This window comes from Rhinoraja longicauda, chromosome 25, assembly GCF_053455715.1.
Source record: "Rhinoraja longicauda isolate Sanriku21f chromosome 25, sRhiLon1.1, whole genome shotgun sequence".
Lineage (NCBI taxonomy): Eukaryota > Metazoa > Chordata > Chondrichthyes > Rajiformes > Arhynchobatidae > Rhinoraja > Rhinoraja longicauda.
Window position 1 is genome coordinate 3,455,217 of NC_135977.1, and position 21,887 is coordinate 3,477,103.

General features: G+C 48.1%; 1 protein-coding gene across 1 annotated transcript in view; it reads left to right on the top strand.

The window, feature by feature from the left end:
- The first annotated feature begins 1,027 nt into the window (after nucleotides 1-1,027).
- The window catches only part of LOC144606017 (clathrin heavy chain 1-like), a 91,471-nt gene continuing 70,611 nt past the window's right edge, over nucleotides 1,028-21,887 (top strand). Inside the window, exons 1-2 of the mRNA XM_078421769.1 lie at nucleotides 1,028-1,148; nucleotides 18,399-18,606. Coding sequence (XP_078277895.1) covers nucleotides 1,092-1,148; nucleotides 18,399-18,606 — 265 coding nt within the window. The 5' untranslated portion in view covers nucleotides 1,028-1,091. The remainder of the gene's footprint in view (nucleotides 1,149-18,398; nucleotides 18,607-21,887) is intronic.

Genomic DNA, 21,887 nt, shown 5'->3' on the forward strand with positions numbered 1-21,887 from the left:
ATAATTTTGAAATACTCCTTTCAAAGGTTGAAAGTCCCTGCGATAGTCCCTGCCTCAACAACCTCCTTCCTTTGTGTGTTAAGGTTACCCCTCAGATTCATTCCTATGAAATCTTTCCCGCTTCACCTTAAACCGATGTCCTCTGTTTCTTGATTCCCCTACTCTGGGCAAGATGCTCTGTGCGTCTGCCTGATCTATTCCTCTCATGAAGTGCATTTGCAGTTCTGCATTGGCAATCAGTGTTTTATTTTGTTTTGAATGGTATTGTACTGCAGGGTGTGCTGAACCTTTGCAGAATTTTCTGAGTCATTTCAGGAGTGTTTTTGCATTTGGTGTTCGCGTCTGCAACGCCAGGGCAGAGCAGACTCAGCAAGAGCGGCATTGCAACTTCAGGGAGGTTGCAGTTGCAACATCTGCAACATCTGCAACATCTGCAGCATCATCATCATCATCATCTCCTGTGCAGTGGTGCAGCAGGCGGACGGATACACAGAAACTGCAACAACAATAAAAACAGCGCTAATTGCAACTCCCGGCAGGGGAACAGACCACTGAAAATCTGGCACAACTGCAATTTGCAATGTGGCTCCCCGTCGGGCAGAAATTGCCTGCGTTGCGATGGTGAAAGCGATGGTTGAGCGCGGGGTGCTATTTGCAACTGGCGGATGCTGCCGCCCTGGGCAGCCCATGGAGGTGAGGGAGTGAGGCGCCCGGGTCCCGCCCACCTCGGGCGCCCATTGGTGAGTTTTCCGGTCGGTGGGCGGGGTGTAGAACCCCAGGACCGCGTTGAGATTGGGCGGGAGGCCAGTCAGTCACCTCTGGTGACGTCAGCGGGAGGGAGGTGAGGGGAGGGGCGTCGGCGCACGCCTGCGCAGTGAGGAGGGACGCCGGCGGTCGGGCGGCTTTGGGGGGCGCCTGCGCGTTGAGTGGGACGCCGGCAGTCGGGCGCCTGCGCGGTGAGTGGGATGCCGGGCGGGGTTCCCGGGCGCGCGCCTGCGCGGTGTGTGGGGTGCCGGGCTGGGTTGCCGGGCGCGCGCCTGCGCAGTTAGGAGGGACGGCCGGCCGGAGAGCTGAGGGGCGGCGGGACGGGGATGGACACCGGCACCATGGCGCAGATCCTGCCCATCCGCTTCCAGGAGCACCTGCAGGTCGGCGCCGCGACGGCGGGGAGGGATGGAGGGGCGAAGAGGGGGGAGAGTGATGGGCGAAGATTGCGGGGCGCAGCGGGGGGCGGAGGGGGGGGGGGGGGGGGGGAGTGAGGGACGGACGGACGGACGGACGGCGGGCGCCGGTTGTGTAGCAACCGCGGCCTAGTTGTGGCCGCAGCCCGGCCTGGGGGGGAGAGAGGAGGGGATGGGGGGAGAGAGGAGGGGTGGGGGGGGGAGAGGAGGGGGGGAGAGAGGAGGGGGGGAGAGAGGAGGGGTGGGGGGGGGAGAGGAGGGGGGGAGAGAGGAGGGGGGGAGAGAGGAGGGGTGGGGGGGGGAGAGGAGGGGGGGAGAGAGGAGGGGTGGGGGGGGGAGAGATGAGGGGTGGGGGGGAGAGATGAGGGGTGGGGGGGAGAGATGAGGGGTGGGGGGGAGAGACGAGGGGGTGGGGGGAGAGACGAGGGGGTGGGGGGAGAGAGGAGGGGATGGGGGGATAGACAAGGGGATGGGGGAGGGAGAGAGATGTGTGGAGGGAGTCTGGGAGTGGGGGGGGGAGAGACGAGGGGATGGGGGGAGATGAGGAGGTGGGGGAGAGGGAGAGAGACGAGGGTGTGGGGGGGAGACGGGGGAGAGGGAGAGATGAGGGGGTGAGGGGTGGGGGAGGAGAGAGAGAGACTAGCCTGGGGGGGCTGTGGGGGGGGGGGGCAGGAGAGGATGTGGGGGTGGAGTGAGACTGGCTGTGGGGGTGGAGTGAGACTGGCTGTGGGGGAGGCGATGGGAGTTCAGGTGATATGGGGCTGGGGGAGGTATTGGGAGAGGAGAGGAGACGGGTTGTGGGGGGAGACAAAGATGTGGGAGCAAATGGGGAGGGGGGGATAGAAATACTGGATGGGGGGCTGGGGCTGAAATTGGTGTCGGGGAGGGGTGAGAATGGGAATGATGTGTGGGGGGGGGGGGGGCGAGGAGAGACCGGGCCTGTTGGAAGATCTGTGGGGGGAGACTGGGGCTTTGGAGAGAGAGACAGAAACTTGGGGGATGTGGGGGGAGATTGACGCTTTGTTGGAAGGGAGGGGGAGAATTGAGATGGTTGGGGAGTGGGAGGGGGTTGAGACTGGGAAAGTGGGACTGAGGTAAGGGGAGGGGGTGAATGGAGATGATGAAATGGGAGGGGGTGAGAATGGGGCAGTCGGGGTAAGGAGGGAGAGACTGGCGTTCACAAGCTATTGGAGTGGAATTGGGAAGTTCGGCCCATCATGCCCACTCCGCCATTCAATCATGGCTGATCTCTGCCTCCTAATAACCCTTGACACCCAATCTAATCAAGAATTTGTCTATCTCTGCCTTAAAAATATCCACTGACTTGGCCTCCACAACCCTCTGTGGCAATGAGTTCCACAGATTAACTGCCCTCTGACTAAAGAAGTTCCTCCTTTCTGAAAGAGCACCCTTTAATTCTGTGGCTGTGACCTCTGGTCCTAGACTCTCCCACCAGTGGAAACATCCTCTCCACATCCGCTCTATCTAAGCCTTTCATTATTCTGAGTTTCAACGAGGTCCCCCCCTCAACCTTCTAAACTCCAGCAAGTACAGGCCCAGTGCTGACAAACGCTCATCATATGCTAACCCACTCATTCCAGGAATCATTCTTGTAAACCCCCCTCTGGACCCTCTCCAGAGCCAGCACATCATTCCTCAGATATGGCGCCCAAAATTAGTTCTCAGTATTCCAAATGCAGCCTGACCAGCGCCCTATGGAGCCTCAGCATTTGCATCTCTGTTTTTGTATTCCAATCCTCTTGATATAAATGCTCGCATTGAATTTGCCATCCTTACTACTGATTCGACTTGCAAATGAACTTTTTGGGAGTCCTGCACCAGCACTCCCAAGTCCCTTGGTGTCTCCAATTCTGGACTCTCTCTCCATTTAGAAAATAATCTTTTTTTATTACCAAAATGCATGACTCTGCACTTTGCTACACTGAATTTCATCTGCCCACTCTCCTAACCCGTCGAAGCCCTTTTGCAGTCCTTGCTTTCCTCTACTCTGCCTGCCCCTCCACCTATCTTAGCATCACCTGCAAACTTGGCCACAAAGCCTTCAATCCCCTTATCCAAGTCATTGGATGTGTTGAGGGGGTGCCTAGGGCTATGGTGGGGATTGGGGGGGGGGGGGGGGGGGAAGAATGGGGCCGTGAGGTGGGTGGGGTGACAGTGGGTGGGGACAGAGAAAAGAATGGGCCTGTTAATAACCTGCCTCACATCCAGGAGCTCTGCTTTAATCACTGATTTCCCTTGTACCCAGTTATTTGGTGCTGTTCAATTGAAAGGATATCTCGGTTTTGGAGGGGGGTAGATAAATATGATCTGTGTAGGAAAGAACTGCAGATGCTGGTTTAAATCAAAGGTAGACACAAAATGCTGGAGTAACTCAGCGGGACAGGCATATGATCTGCTATTCGGCCTATTTACATAGCTGCAAACTTCTGTATGTGCTGGGAGGGAGGGAGGGGGGAGGGAATAATGGGGGTGATTAATTTTCCCTGTGGACTGAGTCATAGAATGATACAGCACAAATCCGCTCTCTTCGGTTCCCCCTGCTGACCAAGATGCCCCTTCTATACTGGTCCCATTAGGCCCATTTCCCTCTAAACCTTTCCTAATCCATGTACCTGTCCAACTGCCTTTGAAATGCTGTTATTGTACCTGCCTCAACGACCTGCTCATATCCATATGTCTATCGTGGTGAAAAAGGCCCATGGTTTAATCAGTTAACATTATTATTCCCTTTTTTTGGAGGGGTATTATAATCTTAACGGTGAGTGAGTCTGTGGAAAGTTTCATACTTTAGAAACATAGAAAATAGGTGCAGGAGTAGGCCATTCGGCCCTTCGAGCCTGCACCGCCATTCAATATGATCATGGCTGATCATCCAACTCAGTATCTTGTACCTGCCTTCTCTCCATACCCCCTGATCCCTTTAGCCACAAGGGCCACATCTAACTCCCTCTTAAATGTAGCCAATTAACTGGCCTCAACTACCTTCTGTGGCAGAGAATTCCACAGATTCACCACTCTGTGAAAAAAAACTTTCTCATCTCGGTCCTAAAAGACTTCCCCCTTATCCTTAAACTGTGACCCCTTGTTCTGGACTTCCCCAACATCGGGAACAATCTTCCTGCATCTAGCCTGTCCAACCCCTTAAGAATTTTGTAAGTTTCTATAAGATCCCCCCCCCTCAATCTTATAAATTCCAGCGAGTACAATCCGAGTCTATCCAGTCTTTCTTCATATGAAAGTCCTGCCTTCCCAGGAATCAATCTGGTGAACCTTCTCTGTACTCCCTCTATGGCAAGAATGTCTTTGGGGCATGGGGCGGTGAATCTGTGGAAATCATTCCCACAGAAGGCCGTGGAGGCCAAGTCAGTGGATATTTTTAAGGCAGAGATAGATAGATTCTTGATCAGTACAGGTGTCAGGGGTTATGGGGAGGAGGCAGGAGAATGGGGTTAGGAGGGAGAGATAGATCAGCCATGGTTGAATGACAGAGTAGACTTGATGGGCCGAATGGCCTTATTCTGTTCCTGTCACTTATGAACTTCCCTGTGATGGCTTGTGGGGACTGGGCATCTGCAGTTCCTCTTCAGTGTAGAGTCAGCGGCAGACTTAGTCCGGCTGCTTGTTCGAACTAGCCTTGATTGAATGACTTCAAATAGGCAGTGCAACCCACCAGTCATGCATTAAGGAGACACAAGGAACCGCAGATGCTGCAATGTGGAGCTAAACAAATGCGGGACAAACAGCGGGTTGGGCAGCATCTGTGGAGGGATCAGCAGGTGGTATTTTGGGCCGGGACCCTTTGGTTGAGTATCTGCAACACTGCAGTAAGGCTTGAATTGCTTCGGTAGCATAACAAACTTCTTTACTTGGCAAATGAGTTGTTTATATTGATTTAAAAAGTAAATTCAGTGGGTCAATCTTCATATCCACCATTTGATTTTAAATATTAAGCAGATTGAGGTCGAAATTGCGGTCGATATATGAGCAGCAGATTTTAAACTTGGCTAAAAATTGCTTTGACCCTGCCTAAAAGCAGCTGTTTCCTGTATAGTCATTCCAACAAAGTTTAATTTTCCTTAGCCTTGCTGTTGTTTTGTTTATTGTCACATGTACCGAGGTACAGTGAAAAGCTTTTGTATATGTGCAACCATTGTTGGATTTGTATCTCCGTTAGTGTTGGTCACCCTCTTACTCCCTGTGAAAACCTTGCAAACTGGGGATCTGCATGTTTTGTTTAGTTTGGAGATACAGCGCGGAAACAGGCCCTTCGGCCCACCGAGTCCTCACCGACCAGCGATCCACGCACATTAACACCATCCTACACACGCTAGGGACAATTTACATTTATACCAAGCCAGTTAACCTACAAACCTGTATGTCTTTGGAGAGTGGGAGGAAACAGGAGCACCTTCTGCAGTTGTACAGGGCCCTAGTGAGACCGCACCTGGAGTACTGTGTGCAGTTGTACAGGGCCCTAGTGAGACCGCACCTGGAGTACTGTGTGCAGTTGTACAGGGCCCTAGTGAGACCGCACCTGGAGTACTGTGTGCAGTTTTGGTCTCCAAATTTGAGGAAGGATATTCTTGCTATTGAGGGCATGCAGCGTAGGTTTACTAGGTTAATTCCCGGAATGGCGGGACTGTCGTATGTTGAAAGACTGGAGCGACTAGGCTTGTATATACTGGAATTTAGAAGGATGAGAGGGGATCTTATTGAAACATATAAGATTATTAAGGGGTTGGACACGTTAGAGGCAGGAAACATGTTCCCAATGTTGGGGGAGTCCAGAACCAGGGGCCACAGTTTCAGAATAAGGGGTAGGCCATTTAGAACGGAGATGAGGAAAAACGTTTTCAGTCAGAGAGTTGTAAATCTGTGGAATTCTCTGCCTCAGAAGGCAGTGGAGGCCAATTCTCTGAATACATTCAAGAGGGAGCTAGATAGAGCTCTTAAGGATAGCGGAGTCAGGGGGTATGGCGAGAAGGCAGGAACGGGGTACTGATTGAGAATGATCAGCCATGATCACATTGAATGGCGGTGCTGGCTCGAAGGGCCGAATGGCCTCCTCCTGCACCTATTGTCTATTGTCACCCGGAGAAAACCCACAGGGTCACAAGGAGAGTGTACAAACTCCGTACAGATAGCACCCATAGTCAGGATGGAACCCAGGTCTCTGGCGCTGTAATGCAGCAACTCTGCCACTGCGCCACCGTGTCGTCCTTAATGGAGTAATGAAATATGAATGCTATGATCTCGGAGAAATCCCACGTGGTCACGGGGAGAACGTACAAATCTGGTGCTGTGAGGCAGCAACTCTATCGCTGTGCCACCGTGCTGCCTAGTCGTGGTGTTAGTGTGCAACGCCCAGGCTAGAAAAGTCTGCAGATCCTCTTGCTTATTCAGCCGGTGCAAACAGACATCTTAATTTCAGATCTCAAGTTTGCCATGTCATGCCAGCCTCCATAGTCTCTCAGTCTTGGGACTTCACAGTTCTGTCCTGCAATATTGTAATTAATTTCCCATTCCCTGGTACTTAGTTTGAAATGCATGAAATTGAGTGCTTACCACATATTTTTGTTGGTGTTTGCCAAACACCAAGCCTTTAGTATTCCATCTGCCGCTTGTCACAGCCCCCCTGTGCATTTACAGTGCGTTTATTGATTGGGTTACAAGATGTCATGAGCGTCTAAATGATCAGCATCTGTTCAGTGAATTGAATTATAATTCCACAATTGCAAGTGTTTTATTTTCTTTACAAATGCAATTTAAAAAATTTCAGTCCTCATGTTTTCTAAACATCATTTGTTCATTATCAAAAGCTCGGCCTTGCTATCGTCCATCCTTGCTATATCTTGAGCAACTTATCGTGTGACCTTAGCAAGCTTACAAACTAATAAACTACTTAAGCTGAATGGTTATCAGCTGGTCCTTTTGCAAAATCATGGAGGGTGCACCTCTTGTAGGTAATTGGGGCAATTAGACCAAGGTTCAGAATATTGATAACCTAGAAACATTGTGCATTGTAGTTTGTTCCAGTTGAAATCTAAAATGTAAAATGTCCAGACCAGAACCGCTGCCTGTTCATTCCCCCCTTGGATGCTACGTGACCTGACTGAGTTGCAAGGCGTAGCTATGGCCACTCGCATGGGGCCTAGCTATGCCTGCCTCTTTGTCGGGTACCTCGAACAATCCCTGTTCTGGGCGTACACCGGCCCCATCCCCGAACTCTACTTCCGCTACATCGACGACTGCACTGGTGCTACCTCTTGTACCCATGCAGAACTCACTGACTTCATACACTTCACTACCAATTTCCATCCTGCTCTTAAATATACTTGGACTATCTCCGACATCTCCCTACCGTTTCTGGACCTCACCATCTCCATCACAGGAGACAGACTAGTGACTGACATCTACTATAAACCCACTGACTCGCACAGCTATCTGGACTACACTTCTTCCCACCCTGTCTCCTGCAAAAAGTCTATCCCCTACTCCCAATTCTTCCGTCTACGCGTCATCTGCGCCCGGGATGAGGTGTTTCACACTAGGGCATCAGAGATGTCCTCATTCTTCAGGAAACGGGGCTTCCCCTCTTCCATGATAGATGAGGCTCTCACTAGGACCTCTTCTATATCCCGCAGCTCCGCTCTTGCTCCCCCTCCCCCCATTCGTAACAAGGACAGAATCCCCCTTGTCCTCACCTTCCACCCCATCAGCCAGCGTATCCAACAAATCATCCGCCAACATTTCCGTCACCTCCAACGGGACCCCACTACTGGCCACATCTTCCCATCCCCTCCCCTTTCTGCGTTCCACAGAGACCGTTCCCTCCGTAACTCCCTCGTCCACTCGTCCCTTCCTACCCAAACCACCCCATCCCCGGGCACTTTCCCCTGCAACCGCAGGAGATGCAACATTTGTCCCTTTACCTCCCCCCTCAACTCCATCCAAGGACCCAAACAGTCTTTCCAGGTGAGACAGAGGTTCACCTGCACCTCCTCCAACCTCATCTATTGTATCCACGCTGCTCTAGATGTCAACTTCTTTACATCGGCGAAACCAAACGCAGGCTCGGCGATCGTTTCGCTCAACACCTTCGCTCAGTCCACCTTAACCAACCTGATCTCCCGGTGGCTGAGCACTTCAACACCCCCTTCCACTCCGAGTCTGACCTTTCTGTCATGGGCCTCCTCCAGTGCCATAGTGAGGCCCACCGGAAATTGGAGGAACAGAACCTCATATTTCGCTTGGGCAGCTTGCAGCCCAGAGGTATGAACATTGACTTCTCCAACTTTAGATAGTTCCTCTGTCCCTCTCTTCCCCTCCCCCTTCCCAGTTCTCCCTCTATCTTCCTATCCCCACCTATACCCTTCCTTTGTCCCGCCCCCTGACATCAGTCTGAAGAAGGGTCTCGACCCGAAACGTCACGCATTCCTTCTCTCCTGAGATGCTGCCTGACCTGCTGAGTTACTCCAGCATTTTGCGAATAAATATCTTCGATTTGTACCAGCATCTGCAGTTATTTTCTTACATTGCTGAGTTACTCAAGCATTTTGTGTTTTACTCAAGGTTCCAGCATCTGCAGTTCCTTGTGTCTACAATGGGTATTCGATGAATGATGTAGATCGGATAGGTTGAAGGGCCGGTGAGATATATCTCTCTGACGGTGTAATCTGCGTACAGAACTCCCTGGTACAAGAAAGTACGGTCTTATCGTTAAATGGTATCAGTGGAGTTTTGTAGGAAAAAAAACTGCAGATGCTGGTTTAAATCGAAGGTAGACACAAAATGCTGGAGTAACTCAGCGGGTCAGGCAGCATCTCGGGAGAGAAGGAATGGGTGACGTTTTGGGTCGAGACTATTCTTCAGACAGCTATGTTGATTATTAATGCTGCTTGGTAAACAGTATTTGTCGGCTTTGGTGGAACAGATTCTGAGAAACGGTGAAGTAATTGTGGGAATTATAGACTGTGATGAGGGCAGTGCAATCATTCAGCCTGTTACTGAAAACCAGTTGAGTTGTGACCTAGCTGTAATATTAGATTCAGAAGTTTAGAGGATCAAGACAACTTGGGTTTATTTTCCTTGGAGTAGGAGCAACTTAGGGGGAGGAAGACAAGGAGGGTAGGAGAGGGAAGAATCTGGTGGACATATACAAAATTGAGGTGTAGCTAGGAAAAGTTCTCCTCTCTCCGTGAGTTCTGCAACATTCTCTCTCACTGCTCCCCCTCTGATTCCTCCTGCTCTCTGACAGCTAACAATGGCCAGTTTTCTTTATCATCGTTACTTTTTTGCATATCTATCATTCATTTGTTCTATATCTTTCTATATCACCGTCTCTATCTCTTGTTTCCCTTTCCCCGACTCTCAGTCTGGAGAACAGTCTCGACCCAAAACGTCACCTATTCCTTTACTCCAGAGACGCTGTCTGACCCGCTGAATTACTCTAGCTTTTTGTGTCTTATATTTTGTAGATAGAAAATCTATGCCTATCTATAAGGTGGGGAGATTTTGTAGATAGGTGTATCTGAAGGGAATTTTCTCAATAGCTGAGATGCCTAAAAAAGGTTATATATTTCGGGGAAAGAGTGAGAGGGGATCTGTGGAATGTTTTTGTCTAGGGGGTGGTTGCCACCCATGATATTGCTTGATGGGGTGGTGGAGCTAGATAGTCACATTTAAAAATGTAGACAAACACTTGAATTGCTAAGACTGGGAGGTGTACAGACCATGCTGGTGAATGGAAGATAGACACAAAATACTGGAGTAACTCAGCGTGTCGGGCAGCATCTCTGGAGAAAAGGATCAGGTAACGTTTCAGGTTGGAACCTTTTTTCAGTGATCAACCCCACATCGTCTTGTGGTCTTGGGATCTGCGGTTGCCAAATCAACGTGCTGCATACCAATAGGAAGCTTTCCACAGTGCATCTGTGTCATTTACATTATTTTTTATTGGCAGTGTGGTTTGCAATCTTGAGGAAACCAATTAATACAGCTAACATGCTACTGCATTTGCTGTAATTGTGAATCGCAAGTTTCATGATGAACTCTGATTTGCTGTATACCCTGGCAGTACCTGAAAATGCTTAAAATAAACTGCGCTGGAATAACTCAGCAGGTCAGGCAGCATCTCTGGAGGACATGGATAGGTGACTTTTCAGTTTCAGGATCCTTCTGCGTAAATGTGGATGTCTGGTACGGTGGACTGTAATTTATTTGGAATCCTGTGTCCAGAAATTCAGTGCGGGTGCACCACAAATTGTCTGGCAACCTTGGTTCCAGAGCCTTTCTGGATCATCCATTTTGACGGTCCAACAGAGGTCATGGTCTCCGAGAGGAGTCCAACGGTACCGAACTGGTCCGTCTAGGCCGCCAGGCGCCCAAGATACCAGCCCACAAAGTCAGCCTCGGGGGTCCCCTATGGGAACAGATCTGCCGGCTCCAGTCGGGCTGGAGTTCCAGAGTTCCACTCGCAGAGGGAAAGATCAACCCACTGATCAGCCACAGAGGGGCCGAGATACTGGCGGCCCGCAAAGTCGGCCCCGGGAGTCGCCTATGGGTACGGATCTGCCGGCTGCGGCCGGGCTGGAGTTCCAGAGTCCTGGCCACAGTGGGCAAATTCGGCTGCAAAAGTCCCCATGGGGTCCGGATCGGCCGCCTCTCCCGGCCTACTTTCGGGGGGACTTCTGGAAGGGATTTCAAGTGTGCCCTTGTAATTTTGTCCCGGATTAAAGGAGGTGCCGGACAACCAACTGCCGGAAAAACGGTGGTGGACCTGTAGTTGTCCTCTGAACGTTTGTGAAGAGAATGGGAAACTGAGAAGAGACTTCAGGAGGCCAGACAAAATGGGGCAAGGCCATGGCAGATAGATTGTAATGCAGAAAGATGTGTCTTTTTTCCCTCAGACGGTATTAAAGTGGAGGACTTTTAAAATAGATTAGAAAGTGTTGTTGCTCAGAAGGTACTTGTCAGCAAAGCACTGAAAATGTGTGATTGTAGCAACTAAGGTGGCAGGCAAGCAAAGTGTGATCTCTTGCAAGAGAAGAGCTGTCCTCATGAATTTATAGCAGAGATCGAGACTACCTGGCATATTGAAGACCCCTTCCACTACTTTTTAAAACATGGAGGAGGAAGGGATCATTCTTGAATCTTTATCTAAACTTTGTGGGAAGTCACTGCAGATGCTGGTTTAAACTGAAGATGGGTGGCGCGGTGGCCTAGCGGTAGAGCTAATGCCTTACAACACCAGAGACCCGGGTTCGATCCTGACTACGGGTGCTGTCTGTACGGAGTTTGTATATTCTCCCCGTGACCTGCGTTGGTTTTCTCCGATACCTTCCGTTTCCTCCCATGCTCCAAAGACATACATGTTTGTAGGTTAATTGGCTGGGAGTAAATGTAAAATTGTCCCTGTTGCGTGTAGGGTAGTGTTAATGTGCAGAGATCGCTGGTCGTTGCAGACTCGGTGGGCCGAAGGGCCTGATCTCTAAACTAAACTACACACAAAATGCTGGAAAAACTCAGCGAGTCAGGCAACATCTTTGGCAAAAAGAAATAGGTGATGATTCGGAAGAAGGATCTCGACCTGAAACATCGCCTTTACCTAAACTGGCAGATCTGGGTCACAGCCAGAATCAGGGGTCCTTGGCTCTGGAAGGAGGAGTTATGGAGTCATAGAGTGACACAGTTTGGAAACAGGCCCTTCGGCCCAACTTGCTCACACCGGCCAACATGTCCCAGCTATACTAGTCCCACCTGCCGGAATTTGGGCAATATTCCTCCAAACCTGTCCTATCCATATACCTGTCAAACTGTTTCTTAAATGTTGGGATAGTCCCTGTCTCAATTACCTCCTCCAGCAGCTTGTTCCATACACCCATCACCCTTCGTGTGACAAAGAATTAACCAAAGGTTTTGTGGAATTCAGTATCTTTCCATTCACCTTGCTGTCCTTGGCTTCACCCAGTGTGAGCTTGCTTTTGTTTTGAGTTGGAAGGCCTCATTTAACACCCGGACAGGCTTGAGACTTAAACGTGAGGCAGATTGTTCTGTTGACATTTCTAAGTGGTAGTGGATGGGGAGACAGCAGGCAGTGATAATCTGCTTAGTGTTGGGAATAGTGAGCACCCGCTTTGCTGGGACGTTCCCTGTCTTGTGGCGGAGGTCGCTAATTGGGGCACCATTTGTGGCATTTTTGTTCCTTGGCTGTGGTTTGAGGTTTGGTAAATTGGTCTACGGGAAGAGTTTTTAAGATGGTGAGTAAATGCAACAGGGTTTCACGTTCTACGTCAAAAATATGATTTACTGTATTTATTTTTTGTGTTAAGAAAAAAATTCTATTCTGTTTTGTAGTTTTAGCACAATCTGCAGTTGTTTCCACTTTCATTTCACTGCACATCTTGTATATGTATGTGACAAATAAAGTTGACTTGACTTGACTTGACTTGTATCTCTAAACTAAACTAAACGACCTGAGGAGCTGCCTTTCCCTTTACGAGTGGCCATTATTAATGCGTGTGAGTGGATTAAAAAAATAATGTCAATGTATTGGAATTTGTGTAAATAATGGGTATTAGTGAATCTGACCTCGTTTCCCAGTGTGTGTTCCACACTGGCCGTGTGGAGGGAGCCCCTGCTCGCTGTGTGCTTGGAGTAAATTTGTGGTTTTCCTGGAACTGAACAAAGAACCCTTCTCTATTTTGCCTTGTTTGATTCCCCGAACTCGGAAGGCAATAGAATAATTTTACACTCAAATGACATGCTTTAACTAAGAATGAGCAACAGTAAAAACAAGGCGCATAATTAGCATGTCTCTAGTGATTAGTCATCCTCCCGTAACGCCCCGGATAAAAGCAACAGTGACAGCAGCAGAATTAGGCCATTCGGCCCATCAAGTCTACTCCACCATTCAATCATGGCTGATCTATCTCTCCCTCCTAACCCCAGTCTCCTGCCTTCTCCCCATAACCCTTGACATCCGTACTAATCGAGAATCTATCTATCTATCTATCTATCTATCTCTGCCTTAAAAATATCCATTGACTTGACCTCCGCAGCCTTCTGTGGCAACGAATTAATACCCTTAATTTTTTTTATTCTTGCTACTTGCTGATGTTTTCTGGCTTAGCTGTCTTCATGGAATTATGCTGTTGGAATTGTTGAGAAACCTGTTTCAGAAGGTGATGTGGTCAACCAGATTACATTTGACTGCATCAAGCAAACCGGTCAGGTGGTTATGTTTGGAGCTTTAATGCTCTTCCATTTAAAATACAAACGTTCTTGTAACTTGGGATGAATTGTTAAATGAGTTTTTAATAAGTGTTGTCAGTTGAAGTTGTACCATCAGATACAAAATCAAAATTTCGGGTCGGGACCCTGAAGACTGTTTGGAGTAGGGGTGGGGGGGGGTGGGGAGAGAGGGGAGGTTGGAAAAGGGGTGGGGGATGGACAAAGACTGGCAAGCGATAGGTGGATACAGGTGAGGGGCAGTGGGGGGGGGGGGGGGTTAATTGACAGATTTAAGAGTAAGTGACAAAGGCTAGAGGCAAAAGGACACTAGATGAGGAGTGAGACATAAAGCCAGAGGGAGCGATATGGGTGCAAGGGGACGAGGAAGGGAAAGGGGGGCATACAAAGGAAATGGGAGACGGAGGATGTGAGATGAGTATACGAGGGGAATGAGCAGAGTGACTGAGGAAGTGGTGGGAGAAATGTGTGCACTGGGTTGTGGTGGGGGAGCACAGTAACGAGAAAGGACGGTTAGGGGGTTGTTAATTGAAAGTGGCAAATTCTACGTGCAGGAAGGAACTGCAGATGCTGGTTTACACCAAAGATAGGCTGGAGGAACTCAACGGGTCAGGCAGCATCTCTGGAGAAAAGGAGTCGGTGGCGTATCGGGTCAAGACCTGAAACGTCACATATTCCTTTTGCTCTAGAGATGCTGCCTGACCCGTTGAGTTCCTCCAGCATTTTGTGTCTTATCTTTCGAGGAGACTTCTATGTCAGTTTACCAAAGAAATATCAGATTCCGAGTTATTGAGGCAGGGAAATTGAGACAGCCAATTTTGTTCACCTAATAAACATGGTTTGCTTTTAATTGGTGTATTGTGTCTGTTTCTGCCTGCTGTTGAGTTGTATGCAGGGCAACCAACCCCTTTGAGGAAGCTGAAGAGATTTCCTAGCATGGCATCGGGTTGAAGACCTTCACTGGGTAGAGCAGAGAAGCTGAGGTTCTTTCAGCGGAGAAAGCAAAAACAATATTGAATTGTTTCTGTGAAGTCTCAAAGCTTCATAAGAAATGTGTTCTCCCCAGATAACGAGGGCAAAGACTATCATCGTTTATCGTCGTTACGTTTTTGCATTTCTTTCATTCATTTGTTCTATATCTTTCTATATCACCGTCTATATCTTTCGTTTCCCATTCCCCTGACTCTCAGTCTGAAGAAGGGTCTCGACCTGAAACGTCGCCTATTCCTCCTCTCCAGAGATGAGCTGTCTGACCCGCTGAGTTACTCCAGCTTTTTGTGTCTATCTGAGGGCAAAGACTAGTGTGCATACCCCAATCAAGATTAATACCGGGCAAAAGTGAAACGTGAATTACCTGCCTCGTGGTGGGAATTTGTTGCTGTTAAAGGAATCGCAGTGCAATAGCATTAAGGGGTTTCATGTCTGCAAAGCTCTATCCATTGTGATTAAATACTGTCAGTATTCATTCAAGCTATTTAAACTAGCTGTTTTGACCTTGTGTTCACGATTGAGAATGGTGCAGCGGGCAAACTCTCGTATTTACTCTCGCATTCGGATTGTGATCTGTCCATTGCCATTGTATCCTTCCTAATCTGCTTTACGCCATATTCAACCCTATACCCAGAAGGAGATCATCCAGCTTTGTACAAATGCTGCAGAAATTGATTGTGGGCATTATATAAATACGCATAAATTGTCACCAAGACTACTTATAGTGGAGAATGGTGAGCACAACACACAGTTTTGCAACGTGTCCAGTGATGGCAGTATCATCTGTCTGGTGACGTGAGTACACTATGTTCCAATATTGCTTCTGGGCTTGTCAACAAAGCACTGAACTTCAACACGGAGTATCCCTACGAATACAAAAACTATCAAAGATGGCCATTGGGTTACTCGTGAAAGCCCTGTTGTTCCCCCTGAGCATGCTCTCTTTGAAGGTATCTGTAGACTCGAGCACTCCGCTTTGCGTCACGGGCTGTCATCAATAAATCCTGCAGAGGTGCTAATTTGTCGACACCTGAGACTGCGGATGCTGGTTTACAACAGAAGACACGAAGTGAGTAACTCAGCGGGCTAGGCAGCATCCGTGGAGGACATGAGTAGGCAACGTTTTGGCTCCTATGGGCAGGGTCCGAACCCAAAACGGCGCCTTTTCACATCATCCAGAGTCACATCAGCACTCTGTTTTATGTTTAGATGCTAATTTGTTTTGCTATCGTTGCTTCTCTCAAAGCAAGATGGAAATTTTGAAAGATAAAAGAAGACAGTTAAGGTAGGTGGAGGGGCAGATAATGATGAGGAAGCAGGGACTCTACAGAAAGATTTGGACAGCTTGGGAGAGCAGGCTAAGAAGTGGCAACGAATACAGCGTAGCAAAGTGTACGGACGTGGTAGCAGGAATAGAGGCGTAGACTATTTTTCAAAATGGGGAGAGGATTCAGAAATCAGGGGTGCAAAGGGACGAGGTAGTGCTGGTGCAGGATCGCCAAAAGGTTAATGTGCTGGTTGAATCAGTAGTAAGGAAGGCAAATGTAACGCCAGCATTTATTTCCAGAGGACTAGAATATAAAAGCAAGGGGGTTAACGCTGAGGGTTACCATATGAGGAGCGTTTGATAGCTCTGGGGCCTGTACTGGCTGGAGTTTAGAAGAATGGGGGGGGGGGGGGGGGATCTCATTGAAACCTACCAAGTAAATGTGGGTGGATTTTTTTCTGTGGAATGTGGTTGTTGCTACCAGGGCCTGTCTTCATCAAACAGTCCTTGTTGCTCTTTAATGTTGGATTATCCGTCTTGAACTGCAGCAATGTGAAGCTCCTCCCAAAAGCTATTATAGTCATACAGCTTGGAAACAGGCCCTATGGCCCAACTTGCCCACACCGACCAACATGTCTCATCTACACAAGTCCCTTCATTCCCGCGTTCGGTCTACATCCCTCCAAACCTGACCTATCCATGTACCAGTCTAACTTTTCTTAAATGTTGGGATGGTCCCAGCCTCAACTACCTCCCGTGAGCTTGTTTCTTCCGCCCACCACCCATTGTGTGAAAAAGTTACCCCTCAGATTCCTATGAAATCTTTTCCCCCTCACCATAAACCTATTGGCAAGGGATATATTCTAAAAGCAATATTGCATTAAATAATTGTGTAGTACTGAGTTTAATTTTTGCATTCGCCTTGGTGCATGGTGATGTGTGCTTGCAGATAGCAAAAGTGTCTTCATTGATAATGCAAACACTTGTAGAAAACATCGCAAACCTGGAACCTATCTGAAGTGTAAAATGTGCAGTAAGGTTTGTTGTGCAATAATACCTTGAATTGACCTAAATGCAGTGTATTTCGATAAAGTGTTTGAGCAAATGCATTAGTAGCATGAGCAAGCAACTAAATTGGAGGTTTCAATTCAAATCTGAGTGGCGTACACATTTTATAGTATAACAAGGCAGGCTTGTATAATAGTAAATTCTCTTTAGTCAAGTCAAGTCAAGTCAATTTTATTTGTATAGCACATTTAAAAACAACCCACGTTGACCAAAGTGCTGTACATCTGATTAGGTACTAAGGAAAAAAAATGAAACATACAGTAAGTAGCACGCAAACAGTTCACAGCGCCTCCTCAATGAGCCTCAAACGCTAGGGAGTAGAAATAGGTTTTGAGCCTGGACTTAAAGGAGTCGATGGAGGGGGCAGTTCTGATGGGGAGAGGGATGCTGTTCCACAGTCTAGGAGCTGCAACTGCAAAAGCGCGGTCACCCCTGAGCTTAAGCCTAGACCGCGGGATAGTGAGTAGCCCCAAGTCGGCCGACCTGAGGGACCTGGAGTTAGAGAGGGGGGTTAGAAGATTTTTGATGTAGGGGGGGGAATGTCCATTTAGGGCTTTATACGTGAATAGGAGGAGCTTGAAGTTGATTCTGTACCGTACAGGGAGCCAGTGGAGAGAGGCCAGAATCGGGGTGATGTGGTCCCTTTTACGGGTACCCGTCAGGAGTCTCGCTGCGGCGTTTTGGACCAGTTGCAGGCGGGACAGGGAAGATTGGCTGATCCCAGTGTATTGGGAGTTGCAGTAGTCTAGGCGGGAGGAAATGAAAGCGTGAATGATTTTTTCTGTGTCGTCGAATTGGAGGAAAGGTTTGATTTTAGCTATGGTTCGAAGTTGGAAGAAGCTGGCTTTTACCACAGCGTTGACTTGCTTATCAAATTTTAATGCAGAGTCAAATATTTAGACTTTAGAAATACAGCGCAGAAACAGTTCCTTCGTCCATACCGACCAGTGATCGCCCAGTATATTAGCACTATCCCACACACTAGGGACAAATTAAAACTTTTACCAAAGCCAATTAACCTGCAAACCTGTATGTCTTTTGGAGTGTGGGAGGAAACCGGAGCACCCGGAGAAAGCCCACGTGCTCATGGGGAGAACGTACAAACTCCATACAGACAGCATCCACAGTCAGATTGAAGCCGGATCTCTGAATCTGTAAGGCAGCAGCTCTACTGCTCCGCCAGTGGAATTCTCTGCCACAGAAGGTAGTTGAGGCCAGTTCATTGGCTATATTTAAGAGGGAGTTAGATGTGGCCCTTGTGGCTAAAGGGATCAGGGGGTATGGAGAGAAGGCAGGTACGGGATACTGAGTGGATGATCAGCCATGATCATATTGAATGGCGGTGCAGGCTCGAAGGGCCGAATGGCCTACTCCTGGACCTATTTTCTATGTTTCTATGCCAGCATGCCATCCTACAATCTGCATTCATTTTAACTGCTTGACTAGGCAGTGCTTGACGAGTGCTGTAGTTCCAATTACCGTGTCGTTTTTCCGGTCCGTGCTCAGGTCATTGCTGACTAATCTGGGAGTGGGGCTTAAAATGAACCAGATTATTCTGGCGTGCAAGCCTGGCAGCTTTCCTACCACGAGGTGGCATCTAAACGTGGTGTCTTCCCCTCCAGCTCCAGAACCAAGGAGTGAACCCTGCCAACATCGGGTTCAGCACCCTTACCATGGAGTCGGACAAGTTCATCTGCATCAGGGAGAAGGTGGGTGACCAGGCGCAGGTGGTCGTCATTGACCTGAATGACCCAACAAATCCAATCCGGCGTCCTATATCTGCGGACAGTGTCATCATGAACCCAGCGAGCAAAGTGATCGCTCTGAAAGGTAAGCATCCCAGAATAACCCGCGCCACTCCAATAATCATAACTCTGCAGCAGCAAATTTCCAACGTAAAATCCTGTAGACATTCGGCGTACTGTTTATTGCTATTTCCGTCGATTTTTTTTTGTTGTTACTGATGATATATTTTTCTTCCTGCTCTTGTCTCCATTTCAGATGGTGAGTTCTTTGTTCTGTGGCAGTAAATCCTCTTGTGGGTCTTTTCATTCTAAGCAAACCTCATCAACTTAATGTAAGCACTTTCTAAACAATGTATCGACTAATAAGCAATGCTCAAACTTGCAGGAGAGACCCAAACTTGGCCTGGTAGGTTCCAAGATCTACGCTAAGCTACGGTAAATTACCAGCATCCCAATTTACCAGTCGAGTAGCCCGAAGATGTGTTTAGGCTACCTGGCCATCACTTTCACGCCCCCATTGGCACGGCAGAAGAGCCGCTTGCTTCACACTTGCAATGTAGCAATGAGCTAACTGAAGGGTTATAGAGTCTTGCAACACTGACTCTTGGCCCAACCTGTCCAAGCCGACCACGATCCCACCTCTTATCTAGTTCCATTTGCTTGCAATTGGTCCATATCCCTCTACAATACAATACAATACAATATATCTTTATTGCCATTGTACAGGGGGGGTACAACGAGATTGGGAATGCAACTTCCATTCGATGCAATAAATGAATTAGCTAATCAACAGAAATTTAGAGAAACCCAGAGTAACAAAATTAGAAACAGTTTAAACAGTATAAAGTGCAAATAGGTCTGTGCCGGGTCGCTGTGCGACGTGACCATCCGAAGGAGACAGTTCATGGGAGGGCACTCAGCAGGACTTCCTTCCTATCCACCTACCTGTCCAAGATGCTTTTTTGACAGCTCATTCCATATACTCATCACCCTCTGAGTGAAACAGTTGCCCCTTCAGGTTATTATTAAATCTTTCCCCGTTCACCTTAAACCTATGTCTTTTTGGTTCTTGATTTCCTCCATCCAGGATAAAAGACTATGCATTCACCCTATCAATTCCTCAATTCCCCTCGTGATCATATCCACCTCTGTAAGATCACCTTTTGAGCTCCTGCGCTCGAAGGAATAAAGTCCTGGCCTGCCCAACCTCCTGGCGTTCTCCTCCGAAATCTTCTCTGGACTTTTTCCAGCGCAGAATGGGAACCCAGACATATCTCTGACGTAACAAATGTCGCTGGGGACTGCACGGGAGATGTACATTGCCAGATTTAATTTTCATAATGGCGAACATTCCTAGAGATTTACCTAATCGCACCAATTAGTGAGTGACGAGACCACAGAGATTAGATTCACGTGGGCACTTTTTGTGTACATTGGGAAAACAAATCCTGCTTTATCAGAGAATAAAGCGTCCATTTAGTGTGGTGCAGCGTATGGTAATTATACGGACCTCAGCTGCTATTGTTGGCCAGTTATCCTCAGCATCGAGGATGAATTGCTTCCACTCTTGTGAGTGGAATGTGCCTCTGCATTAATTCTTGTAGGGTTACTTCAGTAATATTTGGGAATGTTCATTCAAGTTGATTCATTGAATTCTAGATTATTTAATTGGCATTTTAATTAGGTACGTGGGCAGCTGAGTTTAGTTTAGAGATACAGTGCGGAAACAGGCCCATTGTCCCACCGAGTCCGCGCCGACCAGCGATCCCCGCAGACTAACGCTATCCGACACACAATAGGGACAATTTTACCAAGACAATTAGCCTGCACGTCTTTGTAGTGTAGGAGGAAACCGGAACAAGGGAAAACCCACGCAGGTCACAGGGATAATGTACAAACTCCGTACAGACAGCGCCCGTAGTCAGGATCGAACCTGAGTCCCTGGCGCTGTGAGCCAGCAACTCTACCGCTGAGCGTCCAAATATAAATTATATAATTTTAAAATGTGGTTCTAAAAGCACATAAACTGACCTTCTGAACTATTGTAAAGTTAAACTTTTAGGCCAAGTTTTCAAGACAGCATGTGGTCAATTGTCCTGCCATACAAATAGGTGGCTTCTCTGTTTCTGAAAACCTTCATTGGCAATCTGCTGCAATCAGACAAATGCCAAATCACTCCAGATCTGATGGAAATAGTGGTGTGGGTAAGACTCGGGCCCCAGTGTTTGGACGGTCTTTGTGGGTGATCCAAATTTATTGAAATGTGTTTAAGAGTTGCTGATAATTGTTTGCCATGCGATGGGAATGACCTTTTTTAATTCATGCATGCAATGTGTGTTGTGTGCTTTGCACTGTTATTCCATTTGTTGTACGGTGGAAAAAGTGTTGCAAAAACAGCTTGCATTTCTCTTCTGGAGCAGCTTTGGCAGTTCCCAGAAGCGGATGTATCTGAGCAAGATCTTGTCTCTTTTTGCACTGTGACTTTGTAAATGATGTGTGTAGGGTTAATCGTCGTTAATGTGTCGTTTTTAATCAGTGATTCTGCTGTTGTATGCATCCCACTGTGTGAACCGTTTGATATTTTAGCCTGCAGGGAGAATTTGGGTCACATCTTCATTGGTAACTGCCTTTTAAAAAAAATATAATTGTGAACCCAGCTGACCACTGTTGCAAGAACTCCTGTGCACATCAGTGGATGCTGTGCCAAAAAAAAACCAAATTACAGCCACCCTCCAACCAAACCCCAGTTATTCCGACCCCTGAAAGGGTCTTGGACAATAGACAACAGACAATAGGTGCAGGAGTATGCCATTCGGCCCTTCGAACCAGCACTGCCATTCACTGTGATCATGGCTGACCATCCACAATCAGTACCCCGTTCCTGCCTTCTCCCCATATCCTTTCACCCCACTATCTCTAACAGCTCTATCCAGCTCTCTCTTGAACGCATCCAGAGAATTGGCCTCCACTGCCTTCTGAGGCAGAGAATTCTACAGATTCACGACTCTCTGAGTGAGGTGATCTAGTGAGGCTACAGAATCCCATCACGATCGCTTGATCCTAAAGTAGTTTTGTCACTCTGGCTGATACCCAAGTAGCTTGATAATGGGGCAGTGAGCTAGCTCTGCAGTGGAAAACGGGCACCCGTGAGATCTGACTGTGGTCTGGGATCCATCGGCGGATTATGGGGTGTGAAGAAAGGAACTGCAGATGCTTGTTTACACTTGACGATAGACACGAAATGCTGGAGTAACTCAGCGGGATAGGCAGCATCTCTGGAGAGAAGGAATAGGTCGAGACCCTTAACCCGAAACGTCACCTATTTCTTTTGTCCCAGAGATGCTGCCTGACCCGCTGAGTTACTCC